The following is a 22,588-nucleotide window of genomic DNA, read 5'->3' on the forward strand; positions in this document are numbered from 1 at the left end:
TCTCTCAAAAAAAAAAAAAAAAAAAAAGAAAAAGACACACACACACACACACATACACACACACACACACATTTAAGTAATGATTATTTTTATTTCATTTAAGTGGAATTGGTTTGAAGTGCAGTACCAGGCGGTGAGAGTACTATTGACTTATTACAATTAATTAATTCACCATGGGAGCTACCAATATATCACTAATATAAATTGAAAGAGGCATAGATGCCAATAAATTATAAATGGAAGTTTCTGCTACATTTTTTAAAAGCCACTAATTAGAGCTTTGCCTTTCCTAGAAATTCCCTTCAACCCATAGGAAGAATATACAGAAATCTTCTAGGACCTACAAATGTTCATATTTTCAGTTATACATAAAATAATTTCAATTTGCCATTAAAAGGATATGAAAAAAAAATCACTGCTTTTTTAAATAAGTCAATTAAAGCTGATTCCTGGCTAAAATGCTCTCATTTACTTATTTATTTGCTCTGAAGGGCGTAAAAGAAAATTAGAATAAACCTAGTAGAAGTCAGAACAAAATAATTTAAAAATTTTATAGAAGAGCAGTTTACTCAAATTTTAAAGCCTTTTTTTTTTTTTTTAAGAATAGCTGGTCAAAAACAAAAGGCCATTTTCTTGAATTGTTAGCCATCTAAATGAGGATTTAAGAATGACATCAACTAGATCAAACTATCTGTGTCATTCACATCTCAGACGTGGCAATTTAAAAAATACACTGTGTGTGTTGGTGTGAGTGTGTCTGTGCATGCCCAAAATACTGAAAGGAGAAGTGAGGAGGAAGAGATTGCTGCCTTACCATTCCCTAGGGGCATGCACATTTACCCTCTAGCAAATTGAAATAAAAAAAAGACACCAACCAAACCTTTGTTAGACAGATAGATGGATACTTGATGGTACTAACTGATGGGTTGCTGTTCTCGGGGCTATTCCCAGCAGCATACAAATTAGGATTAATTTAGTCATTTGCTTGTTCTCACCATCTTGAATCACTAAACATGAGAACACTCAATTCCTCTGGATCCCTCGCAGTTTTGTGATATAAAGCATCTGACCTGAAGAACCAGTACATGCATCAGTGGTTTGGGCCTGTAAAATGCACCAGCAGCAATAGCAGCAGGGGCTGCAACAGCAGAGCATAATGGTGGGACACTTGAGATGCTCCAGACTAGAGATCCCTGAGATAGCACTGATAACAGGAGTAGGAGAGGAGCTATTGAAGCTGACTGGCACCATTACCATGGAGAAATTTAATCTTAAGTTCTCAAAAGGGTGATTAGCATTATTACTGTGATACTTTGGTTTATTAATAATTTTAATTAAAAAGTTTTTTAGGTACAATGCCCTGTTGTTCACATGTAAATAATGTTTATGACATGATTGTTATATACAATGGTCAACTGGAAACACTAAGGTCACATTCCTCCCCATTCTAAACATGACATGAGTAATCACTTTACCTCTTACTTAGCCCCAAATGCCCATGTCTCCTCCTAACTGTATAGTAAATTCTGCTGAACTATGTTTTGACAGAAAAAAGATAGTACCACTGACTTGTTGATGCTATACGCTGTCTAAGAGCATGTTTCCCAAAACACAATAGGTAAACCACACACATTTAGTCAGGAAAGGCATGCTGTGTTGTGGTAACAAATAAATCAAGAAGTTTAACAATAACAAGCTTAGTTCTACTCATTGAAAGATTTCTGTGAGTCTGGGTCACGTAGCAGCACAATTGCCCCCCATGTGGTGATGCTTTAGTCGCATGGGTCCACTGTTTCAACATAAGTCTTCCTCTTCTGCAAGAAAGAGCTTGAGAAAGAACTTCTCAGGAGTATGTTACTGCCTTCGCCCAGATGTGACACATCACTTCTGCTCACATTTCTTGGGACATAATAAGTCAAATGGCTTCACAAAGCTGCCAAGGGACTGAGAGGTATAGTTTTCTATATACCTAGGAAGGAAAGAATGAATAGCTACTCTTGATTTTTGGTGACTACTATCTCCCACAGTATACAAGATAATTTTAAGTGTTACAGTAACAAATTGTTGTTAGATTTCAGGTATATTTGAAAAATATGAGAAACAGATCAAGCCTATAAAGTGATGGTTTCATTTTAAATACATTTAAGTTAAATTTCAGTTACAGATACTATACTATTATAACACCAATAGTAAGCATGACAAACAGATGTGAAATGTCTGGGTAACACCAGCCTAATGGAGCCTTTGTAAAATCCAAATTTGGGGCACAACTTCAGTCAAACTGGGAAGATGGAATGGAGCACAGAATCTTTTTTTCTATGAGTATGCCATATGATTCAGCTCCAGGCCACCTGGGACCATCTACTGAGAAGGACACTTCTAGAATCCAGTTGTTCTTCTGCTGTCAAAATTAAGGGACCAGTGACAGAAACAATTGTAAGGGGGCCTAGAACTTCTGATGAGTATTCATTCTCCCCCTTTTTTTTTCTCATTACCTGATTGAGCTTGCTTTACTTTCAATGATGTGAGAATACCAACAAAGGGAGATTTTGAAATGAGAGACTTGACCAGGCAAGCCATAACTTCAGAATTGGCATTTCTCTTCTCACCTGACTTTCCATTTGTCTGTTATTGTTCAAACTGGTAGCTTGGCTTTTCTCAAATCAAACACAGTATCTCCATGTATTGTTGCTCATCCCAAAATTCTTCATGTCACTAAAGTTCATTCTTGGTGCTCAGTCTTTTTTGCTTTATTTTTTTCCCATTTTCATGTTTCCCAAAGGTATCCAGAAATCTCTTCCAAGTAAAGTGACTATGATATTCTGATCTGTCTATAATATTCTTGTTTTCTATGTAATTATTAGTAGAAGACTCTTTTTACTCCCCAAAACATCTTGTTTGATGAAATATTATATATGGCCCTGGTCTTGAGGAGTCCTCTTGTTTTATTTGCGATATGAATGACTAGTTTGGTTCCAAAGACTCTGTATTGTGATGTTAGTGGCTAAAGCCATTTTTGGGGAAAATGAGGTTATGAATAATTCTGGATGTTTACCTTTCCTAATAGTCATTTGGGCAGGGGGCATCATCTATATGTTGTCTGCAGCTTAGAGAGAGATAGAAGGGCATACAGACAAGTTAAATGGAATAAGCAATGACACTGAAGATTGACAAATAAACCAAAACACCATAAGAGGAAACTAAGGAATCTATTATTCTGGCATTTACTTCAAAATTGCCCCAATCTGGGACCAGCAGTTGGCATAATGGCTATGTCGCTGGACTCCCGTATAGTTGACTGCAGTTCAAGTCCCACACCTGGTGGCTTAAGCTCACGCTAGGTGTGTGCATGCATGCCCAGGATCCCGAAAGGAGAATAGAGAAGAAAGGATTGTAGCATGGTCATCCCCCCGGGGGGGGATTTCTCGCTTTCTGTCTCTGTCTCTCGGGCGAGGGCACGTGCCCTATAGCAAAAACCTATCCAAAAAAAAAAAAGCCCTAACCTAATCTCTAATGCCATGTAAAACCAAAGGTGAATCATGACATTTATAACACTTATTCCCATAGACATTTAATGGTGTGAATTTTGGTACTAATGAAATGTTAAAAACGCTTACATTGCCTCAGTTCCATAATGGAGTTAATACAGGCACTGTGCAATCTTCAGTAAAATTTCAGTTATACGAGAGTGTCCATAGATTTCCACGTAGGCACAACATTTACTTTTCCCAGAATCCTATCACTAGATCACATATATAAAAGCTGCTTTTACTTTCTAGTTAACTTTAATATTGGAAGAAAGTGAAAGAAGACTTTTAGAGCACACTATATCACATTTAGGGCAACCTTGAGGTCTGTAGCTCATCAGACTAGCTTTTAAAATATGCAAGTGCCCACAGAGACCACCCCAGGTTAAAAGTCTCTAAATACTTCATGCTATTTTACTGTTAAATAATGTTTAGAGTTGTTATCTTTTGTAGACCTTGGAAATCTAATTATTTATAATATCCAGTGACATTTACATTTTGCTAAATATACTCTGCTTGTATAAGACATTTCATGCCTAGAAATAAGGGGAAAGAATGCCTGGCTGTACATTTGCTTATTCATAATGTGAAACATCAGGATGACTTGTGTTGTCTTTTTGTTAGAATTGATTTAAAAAACAATTGTCTCAAAGTGCCCTTGGCCATGGCCACTTAAAATACAGAATAAGAAAAAGTTATCATAATTGAGGTCATTTGCATACCACTTAACTCTCAACTATCAAATCAAATATCCATTCAAGTTTATTGGTATCTTCAAATGATACCATTTATTTCCATGCCACAGCTCCAGAGGGTTTGGTTTAGTTTTGAGATTGATTGAAAGTAGAGTATAAAGCTGACCTATTGCTTTAAGCTTATTTACACAAACATGGTGTCTTGGAAAATAAACTCTGAAAGTACATAGCAGGTGAATCTCCATGTTTTTCCCAACTTTCGTTTTCTAAAGATCTGCTTTACAGAGATTCAGTGGGTAGAGAATCTCAGCTTTACCATAGTCTACCTTACCTAGGAGAAAATTACTTCGAAACTTATTCTTACATTAGAAGTGAAATTTATGACTTTAGAAAAAAGAATTTGTTCATTTTATTTGAAGAACTTGCGGAGGCAAATCACTTCTTAGTTCTAGCACAACCATGAGACATTCATAAGTGACATCTTTTTCAGACTCTTGAAACACCCTTTACTTAAAGAGTTAAATACAACTTTTTAAGATATAAGCCACACACAAAGCCTTACTCCTGTAAAAATCTATATGAAAACAGTGAAAAATCAATGCGGGGCACAGGCTGGTTCCAGATAGATTATTTTTAAAAAGAAGTTGTACAATTTCAAGGATTAATCTTTGTGAGCGGGCATTTCCAAGCCCTTCCTGACGCCACATCCTTGTCTGTTACATATTCTTCAATAATCAGCCTATCATCTATCATTTCCCTCGCCAGCCCTGATTCCCCGGCTTCCCCATTAGAACGCGGACTTGCCTCCTGCCACTGAGGAGCGCGGGGCAGGGGGCAGGTTATAACTGGGAGGGAGGATGAGCTGAGAGCAGGGCACGTGGACCAGAAAGACTTCCTAGAAACAGCAAGTAAGCCGCTCAACCCTGCCTGAACTTTCCCGTAAACACCGCGCACTGACAGACGGCATCCCTGCTGGGTGGATCCGCAACTCCTAGAGGGAATGGCACGTCTTGTTTTTAATTAGCAAGGTGAAAGGTGAATTAAAACTAGCTGTTTGGCAAGTCAGTGCAAGAGGCTGACTTCTGAGAGGTTTTGACGAGCCAGAGGAGAAAAGCTCCACAGGGGAAGGCAGTGCGTGTGCCCGGGGTGTTTTTTTTTTTTTTTTTTTTTTTCAGGGGTGGCTTTGATAAGAGCCTGTTTTGTTTTTGTTTTTAGTAATTTTTGCTATAGGGCCCATGTTCTCCTCAGAGGGAGACAGAGAGAGGGAAAGTAAGGAAGCAAAAGCTTTTCTTTCTAATAGATTTTATTTGCATGTTTGGCCCAGGCTTTTATTCTCCCATCTGTAGTTTCTTTTATTTTCCTTTTTTTTCTTTTGAGAGAGATGTTGGCCTGGAAGTTAATGTGGCTGGACAGATGAGAAATTTATTGCTAAGCCAAATTATGAAATTTTTTTTTTTTTTCTGAATGAATCGCTTGCAGAAGTGACTGAAAAATACAGCTTCTTCCTGAATGTACCGGCTTAGTTACTGAAGAGAGCTCTAGACAGGACATGTCTCTGAAGCCTCACTCCTTGGAATGTCCTCTCGCTCCCGGCTTATAAACAACTGTCCTGGGCAAAGAAAGGTTTTACGTTTCCAAATACAGCCTGACAAATGGCACTTTGGGACTGTGCTTTCTGATGACAAGGCGTTCGATTTCTGACAAAGCCTCTTGCACGCTGCCCCTGGAGGGAAGTCCTAAGTAAAACTCAGACCCTCCTGAAGTGAGGCTCCGAGGGCTTGCAGCGACCGGCAGCATGGCAGCCGCCGGGCACCTTATCACCTTGCTCCTGTGGGGTTACTTACTGGAGCTTTGGACAGGAGGTCACACAGCTGACACCCCTCACCCCCGCTTACGCCTGTCACATAAAGGTAGGTTACCTTTTGTTTCAAATAATGAAAATAAAAAAGTCGTTTAACATGTTTATGGTCTTCAACTGCAATTACTATACTATGTAGACCTTATCTGAAAATAGTGCAATATCATGTATCAACTTAGAGATGTTAATATTGTCTCATAAATATTAGATTTTATTAATGAGAAGTTCACTCACTAGGGGACTGAACAGAAGGTAGGAAGCAGGTTGTAAATAGCCCTTGAGAGGCTGAATCCACCAGTTAGCAGTAGGTATTTAAATATCAATGTATGCATTATGGAAAACAAGGATGTTGGGGAAGGGCTTTAGACATGAAGGTACAATTGCTTTTTCTCCCCCCCCCCCACCTATAATGGGGATAAGAGATATGGAGAAAATTCCTGAGGAGAAAAAAAATGATGCCCTATCCATGATACCACAGTCATCACCATGTAATTAAAATGACTAGCAACTAATATCAATTAGTTTTCTAATTGAATTGGTTATTAGAATTTTTTTTTATGTGTGATGAAATGAAGTATGGAATTTATTGGCAATCTTTGTAAACTGACTTATGTTGAGTAAAGTATTAGTATTCATGAGCATTTATTTTTGTAAGGTAAATTCATATTGCTTTACAAAGATTTGCCAATCAGAGTGTTTAAATATTTTATTCTGCAATTATGTCTGGTAAAGCAACATTATGCTCATAAATAAATGATCAAAAGATAGGTTTTGCATCAAGAAGTAAAAGCCAGTCATGAAGAGGTTTCGTGATTCCTTCTGTGAACAAACAAACGACAGATACAACTCACACTTTAAGGTGACTTTGCTGACTTTAAAGAAATTTGGAATAAATTATCAAGAAAGAAGTATTTATTATCACCAACCATTGAGATAGATAACAGATGCAAAATAAGGATTACATAACAACCATTTTAAAATCATGTAAGCTTTTAAATTGTCCTCTACTGTAGAAGAACAGAAGTTTGTATTTTCAGAATACTTATCAGAATATTTATCAGAAGAAATAAAAACCCTCAATTTTACATAATATGATTGGCCTTTGTCTTTTTATTGGACAACTGCTGGTAAATATTAAGTATAGAAATTTGTTATTTTTAAAATAGTTAAAAGTATAGATTTTTTCAGTTTCAATATACTTCCTATACTATTTTCCAGTAGATAATATAAATTTATGAAAAACATTGCCACTTAATTTGTAAACTATTTAAAATATTGTGTTCAACACTAGCACACTTCTTTTTTTTTATTTGGGAAGATGTATCATGGCATATATCAAAATGCCAATTTCTAATAAGTTAAATATTATCAAGATAAAAATTCAATGTGATAGAATATGAATAAATAAGGAAAAACTAGTTTAAATGTACACTTTTCTTTATGTGGACAAGTGGAGAAGCTGTCAGTTTTGACAAGCTACCATTCTGTCATGCCCATATTAACCTTTTTTACCTCTTTGTTGGGGTATTTGTTTTTTGAAACTGAATATTAGTATGTTTGCCAGGGTGTGTAGTTTTAACATTTTGCTAGAGAGATTATATTATTGCTAGAGCACACCACTGTCCTCTGCTACAAGAAAATGTTATGCATGATATTATCATCAAGCTCATCTTCACTATGTGTCTCTTAGCTAAAGAAATAACTGTAACTGATTTTCTGAGTTGTGTCATAGCATGTGGGAGTAGTATTGCTAGTATCTCTGTGTACGCTAGACTGAGAACTCCCACAAGATTTCCTTTTGGCTTTTCTTAACCTTCTGATTTAGAGGAACCCGCTGAAAATGCACAATATTATACTCTTAGAAAATGTAGAGTGTTCACCTGAAAATAAAATTTCCTCAGAGACTGTAGAGTGTTCACCTGAAAATAAAATTTCCTTGCTTGTGCAATTTAGTTAGCAAAGGTAGCCAGGGGAGAGCATCAGAGATTTAACCTGAAGCTGCAAATTCCTATTGCTCCACAGTGCTTCAGTGGAAAGGAAGGCACGCATAGGGTCAGAGCAGGAATACTGAGTTCCACCAGTGCGATGTGAACTGTTCATTCACCTCTCCACATTCTGGTATTCAGTGGACATTTGAGAGGTATTCAAACGCTAGGAGTAAGATATTTCAGATTAGTCTTCTGTTCTCTTTAATTACGTCAGTAATGGTAAATTTTGAGGAGTGTGTAAATTTAGGTGATTAAATATTACAAAGGAGTACTGAGGCTTTTTAATTCAGAGATGCTGGATATAGGTAACATAGTACCTCTGCACTGCTATGTGACCCTCCCAGCAGAGAAATCCAGTAGACTTCCTGGAGGAGGTCTACTGAAGTAACACAGGAATTCTTTTCATAGCAGTGGTCTATGCCATATGAGAGAAAGCCAAGCGTTTTCCTTATCTCCTCTACTTTCAAAATAGCATCTGAACCACAGGTCTTGTCTCTTCTCCTAAGAAGGAGGATAAAGTTTACTTGTCTTATACAAAGCATGAGTTGAACTATATAAAAATATGCTCTGAAAAAGAAGTTCAGAGAACTCACCTTTTCAAGCTGTTTTCTCTATCATCCTGTGTTTCCAAAAGTGGCATTTTCTCAAACACACTTTGGAAGGAAGAGACTATTATGCTATTATGATTAAGAGGAAAACAGAGAGGGAGGGAAGTAGACAGGTAAGAAGGTAACAGACATAGAGCATCTTTGCTTTTGTTTCCTGCTGTCCTCCAACCACAATGGGATAATATCGAATTCCTCTCTCTTCTTTGCAAATATCCTACTCCTGATATTAGAAATATGCTACCTTAGGCAACCCTATTGGATAAAAAGACAAGACACTTACTGTCAATGAGACAATACATGTATTCCCTAATGTAATTTATTGGTACAAAATAAGTTGCATTAATTAATAAAATGTGGCAACGATTAAAATGGCAAGATGTTGTCTCTCTTGGGACAAGTTTCCAGTCAAGATATGAGTTGAGACTGACGATATCAGGCAAATATTTCAAAGTTTATGAATATCTATGTATTATAGGTAACTTTACCCCAGCAAAAGAGGTTGATATCAATGTGATAAAAAGCAAAATTGTAATACTCTGTTTCAAAGGTTTATTGGCAAATAGTTATGATCCTGTTGACTGAAATCAGGAAAATGAATTAAGAAAAAGGCAGACTCCAGATAGATTTAGCCACTTCTCTCTGATGTCTGTTCTCTCCTCATCTTTTACCATCTTGCATTAATGAAGTTACAGGGAAGGCAAAAATAACTTTTCTTGATAAAGGAGCTCAAGGGAAAAAAAATACAAATGAGTAACACTTCAGGCCAAAGAAGAAATCCCAATACATGTGGAAAGCCCCAGAAAGTCAATGAAGGGAGTTGGGCAGTTGGAGTAGGTGCTGGAAATCACAGCGAGGAAGGACACAGTCACAGAAGCTAAGGAGGATGACTGCTCAAGGAGAGAGTGTTCTCCTATGATGTCTGCTGAAGAGGTGGTAGAAGATCATTCCTGAAATATGCTGACATTATAAATGCAGATCGAAGCATTGAATATATGTCTATCCATACAAAATGCGCGATAGGGAGTGTTAATTGGTGTATCTGTGATTGGGTAGGATAACCAATTAAATCCAGATTTGTCAGAGTTCAGAGAACTCAGGATTTGAAATCAAACGTCTCTACTCTGGACCATCTGATCCTTCCATTTATAATTATGGTAGATGTTCCTCATATTCCTTAACTTGAAAGCAGGAATATTACTGGTGATTTTCCCGTATGTCTCGCTGGGATTTAAAAGGATTAAACGGAACAATTTCTGCGAATGTACTTTATCGCCTAAAGTTATTTATATCATTGATGTTTCCTAAAGACTGATAAAAATTGAGAATGTTGAAAGAAAACATATCCTGAAGAGAAAAACTCATATAAATGGCATGAGTTTACATTTCAGTCAGTACTAGGATAATGGTTATACAGAAAACAAAAGCGATTTGTCTTAAATAGCATAAAAAATGTAGTTTATCCTGATATACTGCATTCACAGCAAATTACATATTTCATAACTTTAACCTCTAGTCATAATAACCTAGAAGATCATTAGAACACTTTTGCATATTCCAAAATTCATGGCCAGTGTATTTTTGTTATTAAAGAGTGTGTGTGTGTTTGTGTGTGTGTGTGTGTATATATATATACATATCCATTCCACACTATGTATTTTATAATTCTATTCATTATAGGGAACAAACTGACATAGAATTTAAAAAAGCACTTGCTAAATAAAAGTTTTAAATAATCATCCTGGAAGCTGTGATATTTATTTTATATCCAGAGCAAATAAAAAAAAAAAAAAAAAAAAAACTAAGGCAGTGACTGAGCCAGTTCCCCTAACCTAGTTCATAGCTTTGATTTCTTAGTCAGTAGCTAGGTTCTTTCAATCATAACTGACATTAGTCATGCATCCCTACGCTAATAAATAAAACCAGTGCCATAAGGAATTATTTGTAAACAGGGAAGTCCAATAGGTTCCAGGAGGACACACCAACCTGTACAGCCAAAACTCCTTTATGGAGAGTCAGTAAGAATTAAGTGGTAAATTTATAAGGAAACACATAGTTTATATTTTCACAACACACCAAGAAAGGTGTGAGAAATTACAATATGTTTCCCTGAGTTTGGTTTACACAAAATATGCTTTCTATATAAGAAGTCTATTGGGGATTTTAGATACTATTATTCTTTTTTTTGTTGCTGTTGTTTTTGCCACTGGACACATGCACTCACTGGAGAGAGACAAAGGGAGAGATAGAGAAAGAAGGTGAGACATCACCCCGAAGGCGAGGATAGCTATGCCACAATCCTCTCTCCTCCATTCTCCTTTCAAGATTTTGGGCATGCATGCACATGCACCTGGTGTGTTTTTCAAGCTGCTAGGTCTGGGATCCTTGAACGTCCAAGTAGGATCTAGCTGCCTTAACCACCATGCCACTGGCTGGCCCATATAGTGTTATTTTTGTGTCTTTATATTTGCTATAGACAAATATTGCATGGACATCACATCAGTGCATCTGGAAATACAAATGTCCCTCAATGATTCTAAAAATTATTGTTTGTATCTAGATGTTGCAAATTACAGTGGGAAAAATGTTATCCTTCAAAAATCAAGATTAGAAAAAACAGCTAATGGAATTTATAAGTGAACTGGGCAGGTGGTGTGGTAAAGACGCTGGACTGCCACCTGGCTAATCACGGTTTGAGTCCTGGACACAGTGGCTTGAAAATCATGCTGTGCTCATTTGCATACATGGCTAAAATCCTAGGAAAATGAAGTTGAAGGGATTATGGCATGGCTATTTCCCCAAGGAACAATTTCCCCCAAGGAACAATTTCTCCCTTTCCCTCTCACTTGTCTCTCGTGAACACATGTGCCTTATGGCAAAAACCTTAAAAAATTAAATAAATAAATAAGTGAACCGGGCTAATTTCTGACTGGAAAATCATTTAAGTGTACAAAACCATTCAAAAAAATTTTTGTGAGAGCAGTGTTCTATCCATGACATGTAATCAATATCTGTTCTTGATTAACTACACACAACAGTTGTATCGTCCTAATGGAATTTCTTTTCACAAATTTATGCTGCTGTATTGTTATTTTGCTGTCCTTGTCAGATTTGTCATTTGACCTGAGAGTATTCATAGGGAGGGCCTCTCTTTCTTTCTAGAATGAGATCACTTGTGGCCTTAGATCTATGACCACATAATAAAGCACCAAACCATCAGATGGGTTCTTGCTGTAAAAATGATTTCTAACCACCTGCTGTGTCCGTTTTATGTCATTAATGATATCTATAGGAACCATCGTTGGGACTTCTTAGTGGGAAAGTGTGCAAAGATTTACTCCTTTATCTTTGTTTGTAAAACTCTTCTGTGGTTTAGTGGAGGAATTTAGTCTGCAGGAATCCAGAAATGACACTTTGCATGCATGCATGCTCCTTTATACGTAGCCACCACAATGTTAAAGTCATCTTGTGAGCTCAATCTGAGAGTTCAAAACAAAATGAAATTGAAATTAGACCACTTACAATATTTTCTAAAGGATGCAGAGTGAAGAGTTAGATTACTTTCTTGGTTTCAGTAGATGGGGCCACGATGTTGTTAGCAGTTTTAACACAACATCTGTCACTTCGGGAGACTCTATAAATTATACAAAGATTGATGGTTCATATTGAAACTATATTTTTAAAAATGTCTATTTCTCTCTTTCATAAGAAAGAGAAAGAGAGGGCAAGAGTAAGAGACAGAGATAGCATCCCAATGAAGTGCTCACACTGCTATCCACCCTGCTATCCACCCTCAGATTCAACAAGCCCCAGATCATGGGTAAGTATAGGGGATGTGAACCTGGAACCTTCCTTTGTGGGTCAGCCTGACAGTGTTCCATTACTGTTGCCTGCACCACTGTGCAGCCCCTAACATCATATTTTTTCACAGTACAGTTTTAAATAACATTTGAAGCATAAGAGCATTTTTCCATGTCATTAGCTATTCTGTAGACTTAAGCAAGTCTTAGCTTTTGTACTTAGATAAAGATGATAATGGTAAGGCTAGCTATTTCACAGGCTGTATATTCTGGACTAGTATTGAGAGGGTTATGTCAATACCACATTTACATCAAGTGTTACAGTCTTTGATATTGAGGGAACATTTATGTCAAAAATTTGATGATTCCAAGGACAGATACCTCCATGCATTGATAACTTGCCTCCATCTGGTTCTGTGATGGCCAAGGCAATTGATTGGTCAAGAAGTTTGCATCCTGGTTCAGTTTAAATGCCTAGTTCAGGATATTCCCACCATGTGGTAATCTTACCTCTACGGTTATTAGGGGACAATAAAATAAAAACTTATTGTCTTCCCTGATTTCTGGGGCTTAAAAGTGTATTTTGGGACCAGTAGTTTGCATAATGGCTATGTCGCTGAACTCCCATGTAGTCGACTGTGGTCCCAGACCCAGTGGCTGAAATGCATGCCGGGCGCATGTGTGTGCATGCCCAAGATCCCAAGAAGAGAATGGAGGAGAAGGGATTGTGGCGTGGCCATCCTCCCTGGGAGATGATTTCTCCCTTTATGTTTCTCTGTCTCTGTCTCTCTGGCAAGTGCACAGGCCCTATAGCAAAAACTTCTCAAAAAAAAAAAAGTATTTCATTTTTGTGCCTGGCAACTAAACTCCCAGCCATCGCAGCTCTCTGCTCAACAATTGACTTCATAGGCCTGGCACAGTAAACGTAGAAAGTATTCAATAGTTTACACCCAGGTATGTGAAGAGGTACTCTCGCATTCTATTTCCAATGGTCTGGAAGTCCTAGATTTTGGATGAAGTACCCCTAATTTGAATCTGGCTGGCTCCTGGCTGTATGGCTTAAACAAGTTACTTCTGTTTTCTAAGTATGAATTTTTTTATCTTTAAAATGGTGTAACACATAATTTGCAAAGCTTTGAAAGGATTACAGGAGATAATGCAAATTAATGTGGCAGAATACTTAATCCTTAGGAAGCTTTATATAAATTAGTTGATGAATCAGAAGAGATTCAGAAAGAATTAACCTATATTGGTTCCCTTTTGTAGTCTAAAAGTAATCATGAGCTAATTATTAACTTACAACTTAAAACGGAGGTACATCCTCAGTATCATAGATTTGTACTTAAATACAAGCATTCGTTTCATGAAAGCCAGCTTCCATTGGAGTAGATAACTAAAAGGAACAAGAAATATTGGTGTCTCTCATGTTGGTAAATTATTATAGACTATTTTGTACATAATTGAAAAGAAAGTATTTTATCTGATAGTTCCTTGGAGACAACAGACCAAATCCGAAAAATAAACAGTGAGTAACAAAGGTAATTGTAGACCCAGCTTTGTTAAGCACAACAGAACCAATATTACTAGGGCCAGACCACATTGACCCAAGTTAAACTAAACAGTGTCTAGAAACCTTTATCAGCTCAGTATGTATTTGCTTTGAAAGTGAAAGAAAGCTTTCTGTCCTACCTTCCCCTGGACAAACAAGTAAGATTATCTGGAGGCAGGCAGGGTTCCTCACACTTAGTAGGTGTTCAATAAATGTTCATTGAGTGGATATATAAAGAAAACAAAAGGATTTAGGGCTGCGTTTTACAAAGGAGTATCTGTTGGGGAGGTGGAGTGAAAAGCTGCACCAAGGAAACTAAGGCATCCTGAACAACTATTTATGGCTCCTTCAGTGAATCATACATTCGGAGAAGGACTGGGGCTTTCTCTGCCTATTCACCTTCTTTTTTATCTTGGTGCTGCATTTAGTGAAACAGCTGGGGCCTCTAGGAGTCCTGCTGACACGTCAGCCGTATTCTCTTATTGTGCTCGTTTTCTTCGGTCTGCTTTTCTATGCACTTGTCATTCCTGGGTTATCGCCACTTGCCCTCTTAACTGCCCTTGTGTGTGGCTGCACCACCGTTCTACTCCTTTTCTCCTCTCCCACTTCATTTTCAGATAGAAACTTTGGATTTCTTTCCCATCATAAGGCAAAAGTGAAAAAAAAAAAAAAAAAACACCATGTTTTCCTATCAGTGGTATGTATCCATTGGTTCCCAGCTTACCCTCAATCACTGTTCCATTTTGATTGTCTAATTCAATAAGTAGAAAACATAACCTTGGAATATTTTTTTGTAAAAAAGGGTGTCGTCATAGACATTCAAACTCTTCAAAATCATACTTAACAAATAAGGAAATACTAAATTAATCACTTAGTAGCCGGCCAGCGAGCATGGCCTCCAGCCTGTTTTTCTGGTGGGAAGTGATGTTCACAGGCACTGAGGACTGTGGCGAGAGGAGAGGAGAGGAATTAGGGCATTGCACAAGAGACAGCCCAGAATGCCAGCCAATGTAACCTGTAGCTGAACTTGAATTGAATGTGAAAACATCTTTTTAAAAGTTTAGTTTATTCATGATAGAGAGTATGTGTACATGCCCAAGAGCAAGCAGGAGAGTGAGGCATCCTTAACAGTGTCTTATCGAACTGAAATCCACATGACCCAGTCCTCCAGCTCATCAGGATTTGGGGTACATGGGCACACACCTGGCATGTTTCGAGCTGACTAGGGATGGGAAGCCAGTGTCAGCCGTGTGGCTTTTCAGCACTGCAGTTCCATTTGCCAACTCTACCACCACCCTGGGCCAGTTATAACATAATTGGCGTAAACCTCTTATCTATAGTTCCTTGTGTATTTTGTTCAGTGTCTTTGAGTTTCAAGCTTTAATTCAGGGAATTTAGAACAAAGAAAGGGTCTTATTTACAGGCTAGGGTAGGAAATTATCACCCTAAGAATAAGTCTCAGTGGTGAGGTGATTTTAAATAGCTAAACCCATTCCAGAACCAGAAAACAACAGCATTAAAGATGATTGGAATAGAGGAGGGAGAAAATAGAGGTCGGCTGGGAACACGGACAATCTCACTGGATCAATTTTCTCATAGAAAGTGAAGAGAACTGAGGAGAATGTTAAATTCTGAGTTCAGGTAGAAAGTGTGCTCACAATACCACATGTAGTGGTTTACTTCTGCTCTTTTCCTAGCACTGAGTGAAAATATTTATTAAGGCCACATAATCTCGGGACCAGCAGTTGGCGTAATGGCTATGTCTCCCGACTCCCATGTAGTAGGTCGTGGTTCGAGTCCTGGACCCGGTAGCTTAAACTCACGCCGGGCACATGTGCCTGCGTGCCCAAGATCCCGAGAGGAGAATGGAGGAGAAGGGATTGCGGCGTGGCCATCCCCTCTGGGGGATGATTTCTCACTTTCCGTCTCTCTGTCTCTCTCTGTCTGGCGAACACACACGCCCTATAGCAAAAACCTCTAAAAAAAAAAAAAAAAGACCACGTGATCTTAGGTCCTTTCCAGTTCTAGAAATGTGGTACTCCCTTCTTCTCCTTACCAGGACTCAAATTTGTTTCTCCAAAGCACTCTTAAAAATTTTATTAGGAGACAGACAGCATGTTGTAGTGGAAAAACCAAGGACTCATAATTTGAAAATCGTGGGTGAGGCCGGCAGGTGCTTTAAGGGCATTGGACTCCCACATGGCTGACTGTAGTTTGAGTCCTGGACCTGGCAACTTGGTTCTTGCTTTCTTTCTCTCTCTCCTATCTGTGGTCAAAATAAAGTAAATTGATAAAGTTAAATAAAATAATTCTTTTTTAAGAAAAGAAAATCCTAGATATGAATGGATGGTATATCTTATTTGATGTTGTGTTGCTCCTGTGCTCTCATTGAACTTCTGAGTTAGTTTCCTCAGTTGTAAAGAGACTTATGAACTCTGTCTTTCTAGTTCTTATGAGTTTTGTAGAAAAATGTAAATGTATAACATATATGACATAGTATTTTAGTGTCTTATAATATTCTCTAATTTATGTAATTGTCTTCAAATATATGTTAAATTTCTTGAAGACAATGCTGTGTTATTTTTCTTTCCTAAGACCCTTGTGGACAGAATAAAATCACTTATTCAAATCATTTCTAAAGTCTATAATTATAGCCTGGGTGTTTAAGGTCTGCTTATTATTTTTTTAAGTCATTTTTCCCAATATGGTCAAAATAGCAAAATTATCAACCCTAAATTTATTTATTTATTTATTTATTTATTTATTTTAATTTGACCAGAGAAGGACAGAGAGAGAGGGGGTAAAGTGAGAAAGCAAGCCACCAGGTCTGGGACTCAAACTGTGGTCGGTCATGTGTGAGTCCAGCACCACCACGCCACCTGCCAGCCCCTAAATTAATTTTTATAAAAGGCAGGGCTACTGCTAAATAGTTCACCTGAAGGAAGGCTTGGTTGAATGTCATTGCAGAAGGGATGATGCTATTACAATTTTCTTTTGCTCTCCTTCAAAGCTGGGAGAGAGGATGGATGGAAATGTAGTTAAACTATGCACAGAGTGTGGTCCACAGACTGGCAGCTCTGGCATCCCTCAGGAGCTACTGAATCAGATCTACTGAATCAATAATTTGGGTGCTCAGGAAACTTTGTTACAAACCCTCTAGGTGATTCTTAATGCACAGTCAGGACTGCATTGACAGTGTGCCAAGTATGTAGAAGGATGTTACAAAGAGCCTCTCTTTCATGTAACCTTTTTAATTTATTCCTCTTCAGGCAAATTACTTAGGTTAAGGGTTATCTGTTCAACTGTCCACACGACAGCCTTGTTCGTTATAAGTACGTACATTCGCAAATAGCTAACTGTAATACCAAACTTCGTATGTCCATCACCACTTCATACTTTTGTCTTATATGTCCATATCTTCCTTCAGGGATTTAAGAGCTTCTACATCTTTTTAGGATAGATTTGCTCATTCAATCATTCACTTACAGGGTCAGTAGGTGGTGTAGTAATGGGACTCTGGACATCCGTATGTTCAACCATGGTTCAAGTCCCAGACCCAGCAGCTTGAAACTCATGGTGGGCACATGTATGTGCATGCCCAGAATCCCGAGAGGAGAATGGAGAAGGGATTGCAGTGTGGCCATAACCCCTGGGGAGTGATTTCTCGCTTTCTGTATCTCTGTCTGTCTGTCTCTCTCTCTTGTGAGTGCATGTGCCCTATCACAAAAGTCCCTTAAAAAAAAAAAGTTATTCACTTATTCCATGAATATTTATTTAGCTTCTTCAGTGCTTTAGGTTATAAGCTTCAATGCTGGGATTTTAACAATAAGAACAGTTTCATAAACATAGTGTGGTTTCCTGTAATGGTAATGGAGTATTAGGTTAAAAACTAAGGAGATATGAATAAAACACATATTTTAGTTAACAATAATGTGTCAGTATTGATTTATTAACTGTAATAGGTGTACCAAACTAATGTAAGCTGTTAATAATAGGGGAACCTAGGTATAGGTCTATGGCAACTCTCTATACTAAGTTCAAACCTTTTCTGTACATCTAAAACTATTTTGAAATAAAAAGTTTAATAGACACATGCATACATACACACACAGATCCTTTACTTAAGTCCTTTTCTGTGAAGCGTGAAGCTTAAGATCTAGTTGTAAAAGGAGATAAGACATAATGGAGCAGGGTTTAAAGACATACACACACACACATATATATATAAAAGATTAAGAGAGGGTGCTATGGAAGCATGGAGTTGGGACTGAAAGGGGAACTAGAGTCTGTCTTGAAAATAAATAGGAAGAGCTTAGGCAGAAAGCCATGAGCAAACTATCTCTGAGTCTCACCCTCCTTGCACCATTCATTCCTGCCATGCCCCTGTGTTCATCTTACTGCATACAGTTCACTGTATTACACCAGGAACAGATCCTCTTTAGATATATAATCACTCCCACTGTGTTTATAACTCTGCTGCCTGTACTAGTATCACATGCATTATTCCTTTTTTGTTTCTAGAGTTTTTTTTTTTTTTTTTTTTTTTGTTATAGGGTGCATGTCCTCACTGGAGAGACAGACAGAAACAGAGAAACAGAAATAGAACGCAAGAAATCACTCCCTGGGAGGATGGCCATGCCACCATCCCTTCTCCTCCATTTTTCTCTTAGGCTCTTGGACATGTAAACACACATGCCCAGCATGAGTTTTAAGCCACCAGGTCCAAGACTCCAACTATGGTTGACTACATGGGAGTCCAGTGATGTAATCACTACACCATCCTCTGGTCCCATCACACACATTCTTCTATATGGTTTTAAAGAATTCTTATTTTTTTTGTACTAGTAATATATAAATTACTATAAGTTCATAGATTTTGAAAAAATTAATTTAAAAAAGTTTATCTATTCATTTCCTCTGTGAATGAGACACACACACAGCACCCTTAACAGAATCTTTTTTTTTTTTTTTTTTGGAGAGATGGAGAGATTTTCACTGTAGGGCGCATGTGCTCGCCAGACAGACAGAGAGAGACATAGAGACAGAAAGCGAGAAATCACCCCCCAGGGGGGATGGTCACGCCGCAATCCCTTCTCCTCCATTCTCCTCTCGGGATCTTGGGCACGCATGCACATGCGCCCGGCGTGAGTTTTAAGCCACCGGGTCCGGGACACGAACCGCGGTCGACTACGTGGGAGTCCAGCGACATAGCCATTACGCTAACTGCTGGTTCCCAACAGAATCTTGATGTTACGATTCACCCCTATTCTTCAGCCAGGCCCTGACTATGAGCAAGCACATATCAGCACATTCAGGGAGGTCCCTGAATTTGAACTGGCAATCCTCCATTGTGGGATTGTTTTGAAGAACATTATGTCTTACTGCTGCACCATATCTGGCCTCATTTTGAAAAATTTGAAGATAGTTATAGTCCATTTTATTATTTTAATTCTTAGGATATAATGAACTTCGGTACTTAATACACATATTTTATCTATTACATTTAATATATCATCAGAGAATACTATGAGCAACTATATTTAACATACAGAATTTAATTGTTATAGCTACTGGCATTTGTATTCCAATCTTAATTGTTTTTCAAAGTTTTTGCCATAGAGTATGAGTGCTCACTGAAGAGGAGAGAGACGGAAAGAGAACCAGTTAAGAGGGTTAAGGTGGTGGCTCTGCTGCAATCTTTTCTCCTTCATTCTCCTTTTGGGATTTGGGCATGCACGCACGCATTCTCAGCATGAGTTTCAAGTCACTAGGACCTGGACTAGAACTGCAGTTGGCCCATGGGGTCCAGCACCTTAATTACCACACCACCTCTTGGCCCCTTCCTAATTTATTTTCTTCATGCTATATACAAAACTGTTTCCAACAGGAAGGGCAGAAAATGAAACGATGGGCTTGGGGAAGTCATAAGAAGATAGGAAAAAGGATGAGAATATTCTTCTTCTGCCCCTGCTCCAAAACTTTAGATTATAGTTTATCTGCAGATCTTCTGTTGCACAAGTTCTAAAGATGAATCCACAACTGCTTTAAAATTATTTAGGAAATGGTTCTGTACTATTGAAAGTTTTGGAAGAGGGTGATTTGAATTTATTTGGGTCATTCACATGATCGCTGTCACAATTTCTGATCTTTTCTTCCCATTTGCTCCATTCGTAATTGCCTAATGTGCAACGTAACATTTCATTCATTTCTATCAGGATGAGTGCTGAAGAAACAGCAGTAAAGAACTAATTCATGAAATGGACAAAGCAGAAAGTAAAGAACATCAGAACAATAGAAGACTTATAACTTACCCAACATCTTTGTTTCTGAGGAGTGCTCTAAATGACCTTAAGCAAGAGCTTTAAAAAAAAAAAAAAACAGGTTTTACCTCTTCAAAGGCTGTTTATATGAACAATTTGTCCTTGTTAATTTAATATTTTAAAAGCATAGCTATTCATGGGGCCAGCCAATGAATAGCTGAACTCCCCAATGGCTGGCCACAGTTCGAGTCCCAGACCTGGCAGCTTGAACTGATGCTCGATATACGTGTAGGTGTGTGCCCAAAATCCCGAGAGGAGAATGGAGGAGAAAGGATTGCAGCAGGGACATCCCCACGGTTTCTCGCTTTCTGTCTCTTTCTCTGTCTCTCTGGCGAGTGCATACTCACTATAGGAAAAATCTAGGGAAAAAAAAAGCATAACTATTCAAAAAAATATGAGAAGAACAACAGTGGTTTTAAGTTATATATAATCATACTTATTTTATTCAAAGTATTTTAACTTATTTTTGGCCTAAATTATTTGAGAAAAATACTTATGAAAATTTTACCTATGATTTTATTATATTTATAAGCCACCAAAAATATTTTATCATGTATGTACTTAATTTATCAAAATCAATTGACGTGCACTCTAAAATGCTATACGCTTATGCTTTTACAAAATATAATTAGTCAATAAAATCCGCTTAACTCAAACTGGAAACTAATGGACATGAACAGAAATGTCAAAAATATTCCTCTGAGAGGAAAACACCCATTTGTCATTGTCTCTTACTACTGTAAGAAATAAAAATGAAACTAGGAAAGCCTTATTTTACTTATAAGAACTAAAGTTAAGCTGTCAAAATAAATACATAGAAAGTAGGATCATTTCTATCATTCTTAACAAAGTTGAAATAATATAGTTTTAAAGAAAATACTGAGAAAAATAATGGAAAGTAAAAAAGTGTCCTTTTGAAAACAACTCTATAATTGATGAAACTGGTATAGTTTTTTCCTCCTGATCCCAAGCAAACAACAACCAAAAACAAGGGAAAAGAAAGAAAAGAAAAATGTCAACCTTGTCATTGTCACCATGCATAAGTGGGTTATACATACTTCTGGTCAGATGAATGATCACTGGCACGTGCTTTATAATTGCTTAGAATGAGTTCTAGAAAACTGAGCTTGTTGTCAGTTTAGGGTCTGGATAAACTTGAATTAACCATATGGTATATTCTTAGAATAGCCACACTAACCATAATCAAAATGTAAATTAAAAAGGATATTTTTTTTCAAAGTTGAATCCTATAATTTTAGTTGTTAGGATACTCAATTATTTATATCATTGTACATTTCTAGTAATACAGGAAAACAAAATATTTCCTTTTATTTTGTCCAAAAAGGAAGAAAAAGGAAGGAAAAGACAGGACTATGAAAAACTGGAATAGATTTCAGGAGCCACCAAAAAGAAAAAAAATAATTTTGTTACTCATTGTTACCATCAAGAGTTGGAAATATGTTTGAACTTATACATCACACTAATATATTTTGAATTGCTCATAGTTCCTCAAGTAACATTATCTTCTGATAATATTTAAATAAACATAGAAAGAAGAAACATAGTTAAGGCAATTATCCTTGCAATTAAAAGATTGAAATTGTATCTTTGCCATTATATTTCTCAAAAGTAAAACAAAAGTTATGTACTGGGCACTGCTTTTGACAGATTTTTTTGCCAAATGTTTTTTACTTGCTCCAAAATGTGTATTCCCAGACTGAAGTCTGATATATTTTAAGATTGTTGAAGAACTTTTCATATCTGAAGGAAAAAAAAGAGAGTTCTCCAACACTTAAAAGTCAATAAAATTGGACAGAGTAAAAATTAAAAATAAAATTAGGGAATCAAAACTGATGAGAAGTCTATATGCTAATAAAGCAGTAATCAGAAACACTCTGGATACCGTTTATAACAGATATCTGGGGCTGTAAAATGAATACAACACTAGGATTTTATTATTAGCAGTTATGTTTTGGAATACACAAGTATGTTTGTTAGACATCTATATTTCTATATTAGTCAACATATAACAATAGCAATATATTGTTTTATGTTAGAAACGCCATTTGTTCTTTCAGTCTGCTGACTTATACCCACTAGATAGTTAGAACAGACCTTGGTATTGCCACAGCTTTGAATGTTCGTCACTGTTCATATGAGACCTGAATACAAGATTGCCATTGGTTCATTTTTGCTATGGGTGGAATAAAAAAAAAACTTGCTAGTAAAGACACTCCTGCAGGAAT

The 22,588-nt window shown here is 37.3% G+C and overlaps 1 protein-coding gene across 1 annotated transcript in view; it reads left to right on the forward strand.

Moving 5' to 3' along the window:
- The first annotated feature begins 5,698 nt into the window (after window positions 1-5,698).
- Window positions 5,699-22,588, forward strand: part of SEMA3E (semaphorin 3E) — a 302,659-nt gene continuing 285,769 nt past the window's right edge. Inside the window, exon 1 of the mRNA XM_006155761.2 lies at window positions 5,699-6,132. Coding sequence (XP_006155823.1) covers window positions 6,018-6,132 — 115 coding nt within the window. The 5' untranslated portion in view covers window positions 5,699-6,017. The remainder of the gene's footprint in view (window positions 6,133-22,588) is intronic.

This window comes from Tupaia chinensis, unplaced genomic scaffold (assembly GCF_000334495.1).
Source record: "Tupaia chinensis unplaced genomic scaffold, TupChi_1.0 Scaffold000466_1, whole genome shotgun sequence".
Lineage (NCBI taxonomy): Eukaryota > Metazoa > Chordata > Mammalia > Scandentia > Tupaiidae > Tupaia > Tupaia belangeri.